This window comes from Coregonus clupeaformis, chromosome 11, assembly GCF_020615455.1.
Source record: "Coregonus clupeaformis isolate EN_2021a chromosome 11, ASM2061545v1, whole genome shotgun sequence".
NCBI lineage: Eukaryota > Metazoa > Chordata > Actinopteri > Salmoniformes > Salmonidae > Coregonus > Coregonus clupeaformis.
Genome location: NC_059202.1, coordinates 29,863,480 through 29,880,210, shown reverse-complemented (window position 1 = coordinate 29,880,210; position 16,731 = coordinate 29,863,480). Strand labels below are relative to the sequence as shown.

General features: G+C 44.8%; 1 protein-coding gene across 1 annotated transcript in view; it reads left to right on the top strand.

Annotated features, from left to right (window-relative positions):
* LOC121577132 (A disintegrin and metalloproteinase with thrombospondin motifs 20-like) overlaps positions 1-5,999 on the top strand; it is a 142,054-nt gene extending 136,055 nt beyond the window's left edge. The window contains exons 33-38 of the mRNA XM_041890920.1: positions 803-897; positions 997-1,091; positions 3,652-3,785; positions 4,910-5,001; positions 5,419-5,523; positions 5,724-5,999. Coding sequence (XP_041746854.1) covers positions 803-897; positions 997-1,091; positions 3,652-3,785; positions 4,910-5,001; positions 5,419-5,523; positions 5,724-5,813 — 611 coding nt within the window. The 3' untranslated portion in view covers positions 5,814-5,999. The remainder of the gene's footprint in view (positions 1-802; positions 898-996; positions 1,092-3,651; positions 3,786-4,909; positions 5,002-5,418; positions 5,524-5,723) is intronic.
* The last annotated feature ends 10,732 nt before the right edge of the window (positions 6,000-16,731 follow it).

Here is a 16,731-nt window from a genome sequence, read left to right as displayed (position 1 = left end):
CGTGGATGGGTATTCCAGCATGACAATGACCCAAAACACAAGGCCAAGGCAACAAAGGAGTGGCTCAAGAAGAAGCACATTAAGGTCCGGGAGTGGCCTAGCCAGTCTCCAGACCTTAATCCCATAGAAAATCTGTGGAGGGAGCTGAAGGTTCGAGTTGCCAAACGTCAGCCTCGAAACCTTAATGACTTGGAGAAGATCTGCAAAGAGGAGTGGGACAAAATCCCTCCTGAGATGTGTGCAAACCTGGTGGCCAACTACAAGAAACGTCTGACCTCTGTGATTGCCAACAAGGGTTTTGCCACCAAGTACTAAGTCATGTTTTGCAGAGGGGTCAAATACTTATTTCCCTCATTAAAATGCAAATCAATTTATAACACTTTTGACATGCTTTTTTCTGGATTTTTTGTTTGTTATTCTGTCTCTCACTGTTCAAATAAACCTACCATTAAAATTATAGACTGATCATTTCTTTGTCATTGGGCAAACGTACAAAATCAGCAGGGGATCAAATACTTTTTTCCCTCACTGTATGTTGAAACTGACCTACAGTCCAGTACCATCCTATAATACTGTAACACTAAGGGCTGGATTCAATCCGTATCGCCGAAGATTCGCGTTAAAATGTAAAGGTAGTTTCCAAATGAGCCGACGACATATGCAGCGTTTACCGTGAATGCATTCTCCGCAAACGAGGGAACATTTAGGTTTCAATCGAGCTATAACACTGATCTGCCACGATACTTCGGTGATACGGATTGAATCCAGCCCTAAAGGTGCTCCGTCTTATTTCTGATTATAGGTCAGTTGTTCACGTCCTGCAGAGAGGTCCAGATAATACAGGGGGTGAGGATGGATGGGGAGTACAACCTGAAAGTCAAGTCCAGGATACTACAGGTGTGTGTGCTCTCTGTCAGAATCACTAACTATCACTTCATCATTAATCACTTCCAGGCCAGGATTCAGAATTTGTTGTCTCAATGTGTTTCTTCCTAGATCTACTGTGCTGAGATGCAGACTGATTTCCCTAAGGAGTATGTTACGCTGCGGAGTGGTCAGACAGACAACTACTCAGAGGTCTATGGATACAGGTGTGCTCATTGAAACCGGATTGTCTGTGCTGAATACAGTTTCTGTTTATGGACAGAATACACTATAATACTGTAAATGATTCTATATTAACATTCATTCAAACAGTCATTACATATAAGCAATGAGTCAGGAAGCAGGTGCAAAAGTTGAGTTTAATAATGAGAATAAGCAGGAAAACAAAACAGAAGAAGCGTACTGAACGTGAAGAAAACCAGAGCGGGAGGTTCCTGGTGGAGAGCCAGACGTGATCACCAGGATGGAACACGGGAGACCCCGCAGTAGGTAGACCAGAGAGAGGGATAAAACGGCAGGATGTAGAGAATCTGTCAACAATGACCATAATAGTGGTAAAACCATCAGAAATTGGGAGATCAGATACAAAGTATATGGACAGATCTGACCAAGGCCACTGAGGCACGGGAAGGGGAATTAGTTTCCCTGCTGGAGCGTGCCGGGGAGATTTGGATTGGATATATACGGTGCATGAGTTGACATAGTGGGCGACGTCCTGCGCCAAGGTGGGCCACCAGTATTTATCGGAAAGGGATTGGATGGTGCGGGTGATACCTGGGTGTCCAGCAGCGAGGGATGTGTGTGCCCAGGTCAACAGCCGATCGCTCACCCCCGTGGGGACGTAGATGCGCTCTGGAGGGCAGGTAGCAGGAGCGGGTTCCCTCTCCAGAGCCTGGTGGATGTCCAACGATTCAGGAGGACAGATTGATAGGCTGGAGGGCACTCACAGGACCCTCTACCAACGTGGGACCACAGGGTGCGGGAAAGCAGGTCCTCCAGCATCCTGGTCCCCAGGCGGTGATTCTCATCCTCGACCAGGAGATGGTGGGGTTATGAAGTTGGAGCCATAGGAGGCCAAGGATAACTTTGTGTATGGATGCAGCGGTGATGAGGTAGGGAAGGCTTTCCTGGTGCATGGGTCCCACGGTCAGGGTGAGTGGTGCTGTGATATAGTCCCCTGTAGCTCAGTTGGTAGAGCATGGTGCTTGCAATGCCAGGGTTGTGGGTTCGTTTCCCACGGGGGGCCAGTATGAAAATGTATGCACTCACTAACTGTAAGTCGCTCTGGATAAGAGCATCTGCTAAATGACTAAAATGTAAATGTGCTTAATTGTGCCGGATCCCAATGGTCGCGTATCCAGGGCTTGGACAGGAAAAGGAGAGGAGAGCGGGTATGAAGTTAAGTTCAGGGAGGAGGCGAGGGCCTGAAGTTCCCAGCGGCACCGGAGTCCACTAGAGCTGTAGAGACAACACTCGAGGGACAGCCAGCCAGTGAAATGGGAGAACGATGATAATGGAATACTCACGCCTACCTTAGGAGACGGAAGGTCACGGGCCGCCCCTCTGCTCTAGTGGGCCCCGGGTTGGGATGCACCGGACACCGCTGAAGCTGGTGCCACTCCTGGCCGCAATAGGGACAGAGCCCCAGCTGTCTCCGGTGACGCCGCTCTGCCGCAGAGAGGTGTGTGGCCCCTACCTCCATGGGTTCAGGCTCTGCCTCAGCACAGCCAAAGGAGGGAGGCGAGGTAGACACCGGCGCTCCCGAAGAAGGTTATCCAGATGGATGGCCATTGCCATGAGAGCTCCGCACTCTATTCCACAGTGGACTGTCACAGTCCGAAAGGTGAGGGCGTACTCTGCAGTGGTCTGGGCACCCAGCTGGAGTTGGAAGAGTCGCTCACCTCCCTCTCTGCCCTCTGGAGGATGGTCGAAGACCGCCCTGAACAGAGCCATGAACCTCTCATAGGAACCCAGCTCCTCCTCTCTCCCAGACGGCCGTAGCCCACACCAACGCCCGTCCGGTCAGCAGGGAAATGACCGTGGCAACCTTGGACCCTTCGGTGGTGGCGGCTCCCGTCTGATAGGCAAAATAGAGGGAGCACTGGAGTAGGTAGCCACAGCATTTCGATGGAGTATCGTCATACTTCTCCGGAAGGGACCGTCGGGCATCGCTGACCTGGCCGGACGCCTGGGTAGGCTGGGGGACTGGCTCACTGTGATGACCTGTGGTAGGCGGCACTCCATCAGAGGTATGGAGAACCTTCGCTGGTGGTGTTGAGGCGGTGGAGAACGCAGAGGATCTCCTTCATGGTCGTACCCAGTAGAGCCAGCTGGTCGGGGTGTTGGTGGAGTAGATTACCCTGATCCTCGACCGTCTGGAAGATGGTGTTTTCTTCTGCTGCTTCCATTTTTTTCAGAGGCAGTATTCTGTAATGTATATGCTAGGAGTCAGGAAGCAGGTGCAGAAGGTGAGTTTAATAATGAGAATAAGCAGATAAATAAAACAGAAGACGCGTACTCAACGTGAACAAAACCAATACTGCCTGAAGACTGAGGCTACTGAGGGCTAAATAAAGGGGAAGTAATCAAGGTAATGATGAAGTCCAGGTGTGCATAACGATGGGGAGCAGGTGTGCGTAATGATGGTTGCCAGGTGTGCGTAATGTGGGTTGCCAGGACGGTGGTTAGTAGAGAGGGAACGGGAGTAGAGGGAACGGGAGTAGGCGTGACATGTATCTTATCTGAAACATTATTTTTAATGTCTAGGTTGCTGAATCCTTTTGAGTGCCCCTACAACGGCAGCAGAAGGCAGGACTGTGACTGCAGGAACGATTACTCTGCAGCGGGATACACTCTCTTCCACAAGGTCCGTCTGGATGTCCACTCACTGAGGATAATGAGTGAGTAATGACCATATGATTGCCTGACCACCCTACTGCAATGAGACCACACATCCATGTTGTTTTACCCCTGCACACAGCCCGCTCCTCTCGCCCACCGCACTAAATAATGGGATTTTCACCGCCTTTCGCCACACCCTCAGGCTCTGTACAGAAATCATGATAACGCCTTTCAACAGGCCTGGTTCACATCACTGGCATAGAGTTGAAAACGCATGGGCACCTTGAGACATACACTTACACAGACACATGGTCACTCACAGGCATACTCACATACACACAAATGCTTGTACACACACAAAATCTCTTATGTTCTCTGACACACACGTGCATACTCTCTCTCTCTCACTCTTACACTCTCACACACACACGCAACATCTCCAGGCGATAATCCTCTGCCCATTACGACGTCCAGCCCCACCTCTCCAGTTGTCCCTGAGTATGTCTTCGATTAGTGTACATGTGGCGTGGTCAGGATTAGTGGTAATTATATCTGTGTGCGGCTAGGAGGAGGGAGCCCACTGCCCTCCACAGAACACATGCAGTCATCTCCCCACCCCATCCCCTGTCTACTCTGGTCCTGACAGCACATGTTCCCACCACACAAGGCCCTCCCCTCTCACTGCATGGAACTAATTTAGATTTGGGGCGGCTTGGCTATACTAATGGGTTCAAGATGAAGAGAAGATTATGAGCTGCTCTAGCTGTGCAATGCGTTTCTCATTAACTTTACCGCCATTTCTCACACACAGACAGACACAGAGAGAGAGAGAGTCATCTTAAATGTCATGTGGTTTAACCTCTGAGTAACTTGTCTCTTACAGGAACTCATGTCTCTGTGTATTACATTTACATTTACATCATTTAGCAGACGCTCTTATCCAGAGCGACTTACAAATTGGTGCATTCAACTTATGATAGCCAGTGGGACAACCACTTTTTTATCTTTCTTTTTTAATGGGGGGTAGAAGGATTACTTTATACTATTCCAGGTATTCCTTAAAGAGGTAGGGTTTCAAGTGTCTCCGGAAGGTGGTCAGTGACTGACTGTAACCTTCATATGCTCTGTGTCTGTCTATTGTTCGTGTATTGATTTTAACCATATTCTCTGTGTTATGTATCAGCCACAGACCTGAAGTTCTCTCAGACCCTGCTTGGTCGTCCCGTCCCCTTCGCCACAGCAGGAGACTGCTACAGTGCTGCCAAGTGTCCTCAGGTAGGAAATAGAGACCATTTTTGAGTCTATGAATTACAGACTGTAATCTGTATGCCTGTATGTCTTGATGGGGGGCCTTGAGCCAACTTTTCCTGGGCGAGTATTGAAATACAGTTCTGTCTGAATGGGTTTTATTGACCTAACACGTCCAGTCTGTTAACTGGAGATTAATCATACGTGTTCCCAGTTTCCACCAGGGGAGTAACCACATAATGACACTTAACCATCCAGTGTAGCTCAGTGTGTCTGTTCACTGTACCGTGGTGCTGCTTTCGTTGTCAGCCCCTGGAATGGAAATGAAATACAGCCTAATTTAATGTATTTGAATCCTGATCAGGTCCACTTTAAAACAATTTCAGTTTGATCAAGGGAAGTTGGTCTGAGGTCTATTGTAATCACTGTGGTGCTCTTCCACAGGGCCAGTTTAGTATCAACCTCATAGGGACTGGTCTGAAGGTGGCTGAGACAACCAAGTGGACCTCACAGGGCAACTATGTCTCTGTCAAAGTCCACAGGTCAGAGGTAAGGAGGACTCTAGGATTCTGGTGTTCTGAATAACTGTACTCTAAACCCTCCTATCATCTGAATTGCCACCTGTTATATTTCTAGTCTGATTCATTAAAAGGAATTTCTAGTAGCATTAATAAAATCCTATTTCTTTATGGAAAGTTCCTCTGTCCTGTCCCACTCCATTTCATTCTCATTTCTCCCTCTGTCTGTAGGATGGAGCAAGAATCTATGGTCGCTGTGGTGGGTTCTGTGGGAAGTGCATTCCCCAGCCTCACAACGGCCTGCTGGTTCAGGTCCAGTGAGGGTCAAGGACCAAACCCCAACCAACCATTTCCCAACGGTCTCCCAACGGTCTCCCAACGTCAGACCAAGAAGTGAAACACAGACACAAGACCAGAGCTTCTGGGGATCCAATGCACTTAATTTGTGAATGTTGCCGTCCGCTCCTCCCTTCATCACTGGGGTTTAATGGCGGGAACCCGGTTACCAAGATTTACTGCCAAAAACCACTCCCTTTTTCCGGGATAAATACAGTGGGGAAAAAAAGTATTTAGTCAGCCACCAATTGTGCAAGTTCTCCCACTTAAAAATATGAGAGAGGCCTGTAATTTTCATCATAGGTACACGTCAACTATGACAGACAAATTGAGGAAAAAAAATCCAGAAAATCACATTGTAGGATTTTTTATGAATTTATTTGCAAATTATGGTGGAAAATAAGTATTTGGTCACCTACAAACAAGCAACATTTCTGGCTCTCACAGACCTGTAACTTCTTCTTTAAGAGGCTCCTCTGTCCTCCACTCGTTACCTGTATTAATGGCACCTGTTTAAACTTGTTATCAGTATAAAAGACACCTGTCCACAACCTCAAACAGTCACACTCCAAACTCCACTATGGCCAAGACCAAAGAGCTTGTCAAAGGACACCAGAAACAAAATGGTAGACCTGCACTAGGCTGGGAAGACTGAATCTGCAATAGGTAAGCAGCTTGGTTTGAAGAAATCAACTGTGGGAGCAATTATTAGGAAATGGAAGACATACAAGACCACTGATAATCTCCCTCGATCTGGGGCTCCACGCAAGATCTCACCCCGTGGGGTCAAAATGATCACAAGAACGGTGAGTAAAAATCCCAGAACCACACGGGGGGACCTAGTGAATGACCTGCAGAGAGCTGGGACCAAAGTAACAAAGCCTACCATCAGTAACACACTACGCCGCCAGGGACTCAAATCCTGCAGTGCCAGACGTGTCCCCCTGCTTAAGCCAGTACATGTCCAGGCCCGTCTGAAGTTTGCTATGATCCAGAAGAGGATTGGGAGAATGTCATATGGTCAGATGGTCAGATGAAACCAAAATATAACTTTTTGGTAAAAACTCAACTCGTTGTGTTTGGAGGACAAAGAATGCTGAGTTGCATCCAAAGAACACCATACCTACTGTGAAGCATGGGGGTGGAAACATCATGCTTTGGGGCTGTTTTTCTGTAAAGGGACCAGGACGACTGATCCGTGTAAAGGAAAGAATGAATGGGGCCATGTATCGTGACATTTTGAGTGAAAACCTCCTTCCATCAGCAAGGGCATTGAAGATGAAACGTGGCTGGGTCTTTCAGCATGACAATGATCCCAAACACACCGCCCGGGCAACGAAGGAGTGGCTTCGTAAGAAGCATTTCAAGGTCCTGGAGTGGCCTAGCCAGTCTCCAGATCTCAACCCCATAGAAAATCTTTGGAGGGAGTTGAAAGTCCGTGTTGCCCAGCGACAGCCCCAAAACATCACTGCTCTAGAGGAGATCTGCATGGAGGAATGGGCCAAAATACCAGCAACAGTGTGTAAAACCTTGTGAAGACTTACAGAAAACGTTTGACCTGTGTCATTGCCAACAAAGGGTATATAACAAAGTATTGAGAAACTTTTGTTATTGACCAAATACTTATTTTCCACCATAATTTGCAAATAAATTCATAAAAAATCCTACAATGTGATTTTCTGGAAAAAAAATCCTCATTTTGTCTGTCATAGTTGACGTGTACCTATGACGAAAATTACAGGCCTCTCTCATCTTTTTAAGTGGGAGAACATGCACAATTGGTGGCTGACTAAATACTTTTTTCCCCCACTGTAACTGTGAGAAACCGGTAAATTATAATACATTATTTATATCAACAGCATGACGTGAAACGGAACTGTTAAATTATATGCGATATGGCTTCTCTACGGCCTTCTCTCTGCATGATCAATCATCAACGCTCATGGTGGGGACAGACAGCCCATCTCAGTATGGAGTTCATTTCACAATGCATGTAGACCTATCATCTCATCATGGTAACTTTTTTTCTTGTGACAGGTAGGCCTACATTTGCTGCAGCGTAGCCTATGCTACAGTAATATAAGGACCGACTGCGCGTCTAATTTACTCATCCCCATCGGGCTTTCGGGGGTAACCATGTTTTTTTTATTGCAGCTGCAGAGTTTTAAAACAGCCTATCATACGAATATCGTTGCTTTAAATCCAAGCATGCACGAGCAGTCAATCTCCATCAATACCATTCAAATAGCATCCAAAATAAATAATCCTGTTCAAGAGATATATATATATACATACAGTTGAAGTCGGAAGTTTACATACACCTTAGCCAAATACATTCCTGACATTTAATTCTAGTAAAAATTCCGTCTTAGGTCAGTTAGGATCACCACTTTATTTTAAGAATGTGAAATGTCAGAATAATAGTAGAGAGAATGATTTATTTCAGCTTTTTATTTATTTCATCACATTCCCAGTGGGTCATAAGTTTACATACACTCAATTAGTATTTTGTAGCATTGCCTTTAAATTGTTTAACTTGGGTCAAACGTTTCGGGTAGCCTTCCACAAGCTTCCCACAATAAGTTGGTTGAATTTTGGCCCATTCCTCCTGACAGAGCTGGTGTAACTGAGTCAGGTTTGTAGGCCTACTTGCTCGCACACGCTTTTTCAGTTCTGCCAACAAATGTTCTATAGGATTGAGGTCAGGGCTTTGTGATGGCCACTCCAATACCTTGACTGTGTTGTCCTTAAGCCATTTTGCCACAACTTTGGAAGTATGCTTGGGGTCATTGTCCATTTGGTTAGACCCATTTGCGACCAAGCTTTAGCTTCCTGACTGATGTCTTGAGATGTTGCTTCAATATATCCACATAATTTTCCTTCCTCATGATGCCATGTATTTTGTGAAGTGCACCAGTCCCTCCTGCAGCAAAGCACCCACACAGCATGATGCTGCCACCCCCGTGCTTCACAGTTGGGATGGTGTTCTTCGGCTTGCAAGCAACCCCCTTTTTCCTCCAAACATAACGATGGTCATTATGGCCAAAAAGTTATATTTTTGTTTAATCAGACCAGAGGACATTTCTCCAAAAAGTACGATCTTTGGCCCCATGTGCATTTGCAAACCGTAATCTGGCTTTTTTATAGAGGTTTTGGAGCAGTGGCTTCTTCCTCGCTGAGCGGCCTTTCAGGTTATGTCGATATAGGACTCGTTTTACTGTGGATATAGATACTTTTGTGCCTGTTTCCTCCAGCATCTTCACAAGGTCCTTTGCTGTTGTTCTGGGATTGATTTGCACTTTTCGCACCAAAGTACGTTCATCTCTAGGAGACAGAACGCATCTCCTTCCTGAGCGGTGTGACGGCTGCATGGTCCCATGGTGTTTATACTTGCGTATTATTGTTTGTACAGATGAACGTGGTACCTTCAGGCGTTTGGAAATTGCTCCCAAGGATGAACCAGACTTGTGGAGGTCTACAAATTTTTTTCTGAGGTCTTGGCTGTTTTCTTTTCATTTTCCCATGATGTCAAGCAAAGAGGCACTACGTTTGAAGGTAGGCCTTGAAATACATCCACAGATATACCTCCAATTGACTCAAATTATGTCAATTAGCCTATCAGAAGCTTCTAAAGCCATGACATCATTTTCTGGAATTTTCCAAGCTGTTTAAAGGCAAAGTCAACTTAGTGTATGTAAACTTCTGACCCACTAGAATTGTGATACAGTGAATTATAAGTGAAATAATCTGTCTGTAAACAATTGTTGGAAAAATTACTTGTGTCATGCACAAAGTAGATGTCCTAACCGACTTGCCAAAACTATAGTTTGCTAACAAGAAATTTGTGGAGTGGTTGAAAAACAAGTTTTAATGACTCCAACCTAAGTGTATGTAAACTTCCGACTTCAACTGTGTATATACACTGCTCAAAAAAATAAAGGGAACACTAAAATAACACATCCTAGATCTGAATGAATGAAATAATCTTATTAAATACTTTTTTCTTTACATAGTTGAATGTGCTGGCAACAAAATCACACAAAAATTATCAACGGAAATCAAATGTATCAACCCATGGAGGTCTGGATTTGGAGTCACACTCAAAATTAAAGTGGAAAACCACACTACAGGCTGATCCAACTTTGACGTAATGTCCTTAAAACAAGTCAAAGTGAGGCTCAGTAGTGTGTGTGGCCTCCACGTGCCTGTATGACCTCCCTACAACGCCTGGGCATGCTCCTGATGAGGTGGCGGATGGTCTCCTGAGGGATCTCCTCCCAGACCTGGACTAAAGCATCCGCCAACTCCTGGACAGTCTGTGGTGCAACGTGGCGTTGGTGGATGGAGCGAGACATGATGTCCCAGATGTGCTCAATTGGATTCAGGTCTGGGGAACGGGCGGGCCAGTCCATAGCATCAATGCCTTCCTCTTGGAGGAACTGTTGACACACTCCAGCCACATGAGGTCTAGCATTGTCTTGCATTAGGAGGAACCCAGGGCAAACCGCACCAGCATATGGTCTCACAAGGGGTCTGAGGATCTCATCTCGGTGCCTAATGGCAGTCAGGCTACCTCTGGCGAGCACATGGAGGGCTGTGCGGCCCCCAAAGAAATGCCACCCCACACCATGACTGACCCACCGCCAAACCGGTCATGCTGGAGGATGTTGCAGGCGGCAGAACGTTCTCCACGGCGTCTCCAGACTCTGTCACGTCTGTCACATGTGCTCAGTGTGAACCTGCTTTCATCTGTGAAGAGCACAGGGCGCCAGTGGCGAATTTGCCAATCTTGGTGTTCTCTGGCAAATGCCAAACGTCCTGCACGGTGTTGGGCTGTAAGCACAACCCCCACCTGTGGACGTCGGGCCCTCATACCACCCTCATGGAGTCTGTTTCTGACCGTTTGAGCAGACACATGCACATTTGTGGCCTGCTGGAGGTCATTTTGCAGGGCTCTGGCAGTGCTCCTCCTGCTCCTCCTTGCACAAAGGCGGAGGTAGCGGTCCTGCTGCTGGGTTGTTGCCCTCCTACGGCCTCCTCCACATCTCCTGATGTACTGGCCTGTCTCCTGGTAGCGCCTCCATGCTCTGGACACTATGCTGACAGACACAGCAAACCTTCTTGCCACAGCTCGCATTGATGTGCCATCCTGGATGAGCTGCACTACCTGAGCCACTTATGTGGGTTGTAGACTCCGTCTCATGCTACCACTAGAGTGAAAGCACCGCCAGCATTCAAAAGTGACCAAAACATCAGCCAGGAAGCATAGGAACTGAGAAGTGGTCTGTGGTCACCACCTGCAGAACCATTCCTTTATTGGGGGTGTCTTGCTAATTGCCTATAATTTCCACCTGTTGTCTATTCCATTTGCACAACAGCATGTGAAATTTATTGTCAATCAGTGTTGCTTCCTAAGTGGACAGTTTGATTTCACAGAAGTGTGATTGACTTGGAGTTACATTGTGTTGTTTAAGTGTTCCCTTTATTTTTTGGAGCAGTGTATATACACTACCAGTCAAAGGTTTGGACACACCTACTCATTCAAGGGTTTTTCTTTATTTTTACTATTTTGTACATTGTAGAATAATAGTGAAGACATCAAAACTATTAAATAACACATATGGAATCATGTAGTAACCAAAAAAGTGTTAAACAAATCCAAATATATTTGAGATTTAAGATTCTTCAAATATCCACCCTTTGCCTTGATGACAGCTTTGCACACTCTTGGCATTCTCTCAACCAGCTTCATGAGGTAGTCACCTGGAATTCATTTCAATTAACAGGTGTGCCTTGTTAAAAGTTAATTTGTGGAATTTATTTCCTTCTTAATGCGTTTGAGCCAATCAGTTATGTTGTGACAAGGTAGGGGTAGTATACAGAAGCTCAAATAATCAAAGAGAAATGACAGTCCATCATTACTTTAAGACATGAAGATCAGTCAATCCGGAAAATTTCTAGAACTTTTAACGTTTCTTCAAGTGCAGTCGCAAAAACCATCAAGCGCTATGATGAAACTGGATCTCATGAGGACCGCCAAAGGAAAGGAAGAACCAGAGTTACCTCTACTGCAGAGGATAAGTTAATTAGAGTTACCAGCCTCAGAAATTGCAGCCCAAATAAATGCTTCACAGAGTTCAAGTAACAGACACATCTCAACATCAACTGTTCAGAGGAAACTGCGTGAATCAGGCCTTCATGGTCGAATTGTTGCAAAGAAACCACTACTAAAGGCCACCAATAAGAAGAAGAGACTTGCTTGGGGCAAGAAACACAAGCAATATACATTAGAACGGTGGAACTCTGTCCTTTGGTCTGATGAGTCCAAATTTGAGTTTTTTGGTTCCAACCGCTGTGTCTTTGTGAGATGCAGAGTAGGTGAACGGATGATCTCTGCATGTGTGGTTCCCACCGTGAAGCATGGAGGAGGAGGTATGATGCTGGTTTGCTGGTGACACTGTAAGTGATTTATTTAGAATTCAAGGCACACTTAACCAGTATGGCTACCACAGTATTCTGCAGCGATACGCCCTCCAGGCTGTGTAAGGGCTATTTGACCAAGAAGGAGAGTGATGGAGTGCTGCATCAGATGACCTGGCCTCCACAATCACCCGACCTCAACCCAATTGAGATGGTTTGGGATGAGTTGGACCGCAGAGTGAAGGAAAAGCAGCCAACAAGTGTTCAACATATGAGGGAACTCCTTCAAGACTGTTGGAAAAGCATTCCTCATGAAGCTGTTTGAGAGAATGCCAAGAGTGTGCAAAGCTGTCATCAAGGCAAAGGGTGGCTACTTTGAGAAATGTCAAATAAAAAATATATTTGGATTTGTTTAACACTTTTTTGGTTACTACATGATTCCATCTGTTTTATTTCATAGTTTTGACGTCTTCACTATTATTTTACAGTGTAGAAAATAGTAAAAATAAAGAAAAACCCTTGAATGAGTAGGTGTGTCCAAACTTTTGACCGGTAGTGTAGCTTATCTATATCTATGGGCTTTTATGTTTTTCTGTTGTACGTATTGTACAGTAGTCTATAAGCCTATATCACATATGTATTGTATAACGCACATTTGGGCTTTTTTGGGCTTGTGCTCATAAAATGTTTATATATTCATATGCTTTTGAATGACACTTCTGGTTTTGGCGGGAAATACCGGGTTACCCTGGAGAAATGTGATTTATTCTCAGGACGGAACATTTGTATAATACCGGGAAAATATTCAAACCTGTTCATCACCCCCTCCCTCCCCACCTGGCAACTATAACATAGGGACAGCTCAAAGAGGCTACGCGCTGCTAGCTATAAAGGGTCATTCAGCAGAACCAATAACTCTGAAGATGTGACAACTCTATTACGTGTGACCTCACTAGTGTTTATAATTGTAATGGTAACCAAATGCCTCTGTGCATTGGAATATGAAAAGCAGACTGTCATTCACTCTCACATATTGCAGCATTGTAGAGTCTCGCATAAAGGGACACAATCATATTTTGGGGTCGGAAGTTGCAACACTGAGGTAGCCACTGCACAGTACAGAGCTAAGGGAAGAATCCTCGTGGTTTCAAGTGAGAGCTTACTCATCTCATAAAGGTAACATTTTCTTATGGAACTCTGAAAGGAAAGATTAATTAGTTATTATAGAACTGGTACAAGTATTTACATTTTTATACAGTTAGCGAGACAACTTTTTGTTGGGTAAATGGAACATCTCACTAAATATTGAAATTGTATTAACTTATAGTGTTATGAAACGTGGGTTATTATTAATTCCTGCAAACATTATCTGATAAATCATGTTTTTGTTGTGATTAGATTAGTATTAACCCAAAATGATAGAAGCTTAAAAAATTTACAAAGATCAAGGAAGGAGAAAGCTGCAGATCAGAAGATACGTCCAGACAGGGGCGCAACTTTCACTGGGGACGGGGGGACGTGTCCCCCCCACATTCTGAAATGTCATTTTTGTCCCCCACAGTTTTATCATTGGAATGTTATATAAAACAAGGCAACGGTGTCCTTTAGGACCATGCGGACGCCTCCGAGCAGTTGGGTAGGCTGTTTGGAGTGTTTATCCGACTGGATAAAAAAAAAAAAAAGATGTCCCCCCCACTTCTAAAACCAAAGTTACGCCCCTGCGCCCAGACATGGGTTTTGAGGGAAATAATTGTTTGTCAATTAGTTAGCTACGGTTTGTGTACTACTGTTGTTGTGTATTCTTCACCCAGACTTGCCTTATCTCAAACGTCAAAGGTTGTAGGTGAGGAGTCCTGTGCCTTCTGCATCCCAGAGTAGTCCTCGCTGTTTTGTTGCGTAATACTACTGAAAACTCTTCAGAGCCCAATGGCTTACTGACTACTGTCTGACTTACATGTGATTATAATTATTTATCTAGCAGGTCATAGAGAGAAAACCAAATACTTTTACTTTTTAGTCATTTAGCAGACGCTCTTATCCAGAGCGACTAGTGAGTGCATACATTTTTCATACTGGCCCCCCGTGGGAATAGAACAGACACTAAATCATTGGCGTTGTGACCTGGAAAACAGTGTTTTTTTTAAATATATATATACAGTGCATTCGGAAAGTATTCAGACCCCTTGACTTTTTCCACATTTTGTTACATTACAGCCTTATTCTAAAATTGATTAAATTGTTTTTTCCCCTCATCAATCTACACACAATACCCCATAATGACAAAGCAAAAACAGGTTTTTAGAAATTGTAGTAAGTATTCAGACCCTTTACTCAGTACATTGTTGAAGCACCTTTGGCAGCGATTACAGCCTCGGTCCTTCTTGGGTATGACGCTACAAGCTTGGCACACCTGTATTTGGGGAGTTTCTCCCATTCTTCTCTGCAGATCCTCTCAAGCTCTGTCAGGTTGGATGGGGAGCGTTGCTGCACAGCTATTTTCAGGTCTCTCCAGAGATGTTCGATTGGGTTCAAGTCCGGGCTCTGGCTGGGCCACTCAAGGACATTCAGAGAATTGTCCCGAAGCCACTCCTGCGTTGTCTTGGCTGTATGCTTAGGGTTGTTATCCTGTTGCAAGAGGAACCTTCGCCCCAGTCTGAGGTCCTGAGAGCTCTGGAGCAGGTTTTCATCAAGGATCTGTCTGTACTTTGCTCCGTTCATCTTTGCCTCGATCCTGACTAGTCTCCCAGTCCATGCCGCTGAAAAACATCCCCACAGCATGATGCTGCCACCACCATGCTTTTCCGTAGGGATGGTTCCAGGTTTCGTCCAGACGTGACGCATGGGATTCAGGCAAAAGAGTTCAATCATGGTTTCATCAGACCAGAGAATTTTGTTTCTCATGGTCTGAGAGTCTTTAGGTGCCTTTTGGCAAACTCCAAGTGGGCTTTCATGTGCCTTTTAGGAGTGGCTTCCGTCTGGCCACTCTACCATAAAGGCTTGATTGGTGGAGTGCTGCAGAGATAGTTGTCCTTCTGGAAGGTTCCCCCATCTCCACAGAGGAAGTCTAGAGCTCTGTCAGAGTGACCATCGGGTTCTTGGTCACCTCCCTGACCAAGGCCCTTCTCCCCCGATTGCTCAGTATGGCCGGGCAGCCAGCTCTAGGAAGAGTCTTGGTGTGTCCAAACTTCTTCCATTTAAGAATGATGGAGGCCACTGTGTCCATGGGGACCTTCAATGCTGCAGAAATGTTTTGGTACCCTTCCCCAGATCTGTGCCTCGACACAATCCTGTCTCTGAGCTCTACGGACAATTCCTTCAATCTCATGGCTTGGTTTTTGCTCTGACATGCACTGTCAACTGTGGGACCTTATATAGACAGGTTTGTGCCTTTCCAAATAATGTCCAATTAATTGAATTGACCACAGGTGGATTCCAATCAAGTTGTAGAAACATCTCAAGGATGATCAATGGAAACAGGATGCACCTGAGCTCAATTTCAAGTCTCATAGCAAAGGGTCTGAATACTTATGTAAATAAGGTGTTTCTGTAAAAAAAAAAAAAAAAATACATTTGCAAACATTTCTAAAAGCCTATTTTCGCTTTGTCATTATGGGGTATTGCTGGGGATTATTTATTTTTTAATCAATTTTATAATAAGGCTGTAAAGTAACAAAATGTGGAATAAGTCAAGGGGTCTGAATACTTTCCGAAGGCACTGTATATTTAATTCATTAATATGGTGGCAACTGTTGTCTACATCATGTAAGAGGTGTTAAGTCAAGGTCAAGCTCTGATCTCCAGTCAGTAGCTAGTTTGGCTCAGTACATTTGTGATATTGTTTTCCAGATCATGTCTCTTCTAGGTCCTATAGGTGCATGCGACCCTACCTCTCACAAGCATCCATTCTCATGAGATGAATTTCATTATATTGTAAAATATTTACGTTTGACCATATTTATTCTGTAATGATATGTAGATACATTAGAATACTAGCAGCCGAGAAGCCATTGTTTGGTTTACTGTTTGATGCTGAAAAGGTATTACAGATTGTAGTGTGTGTAAGTAACCATTAACCTGAAAGAGGATCTTTGAATGGTGCTTTTATAACTACTGAAATTACCTCTAATCTTGAGAAGGAACATACTAGTGGCATTGGAACTGACATTAGCTGTAGCAGAATCTCAACACCCTTTGAATGAATAGGTTCGGCCTTCATGCCTGTAAATGTAAATGTACTACTAATTACAGCATAATGCCCAAAATGCTTTGCAGAAAATATCATGGTCCTCTTATTAATGTAGTTTTAGACCAAGCTGGAGGGTTGCCAGATATATGCCGAACTACATGAGGAAACCTGCCTGAAGGAACCCTATCATAATTTAGGTGAATGGAAGTCACTGTGACCACTATAACTGGGTTTTGGCAACCCTGCCGTGCTGGCACTCCGATCTTAAGCTTTAACCAAAGTTTCATAGATGTAGAA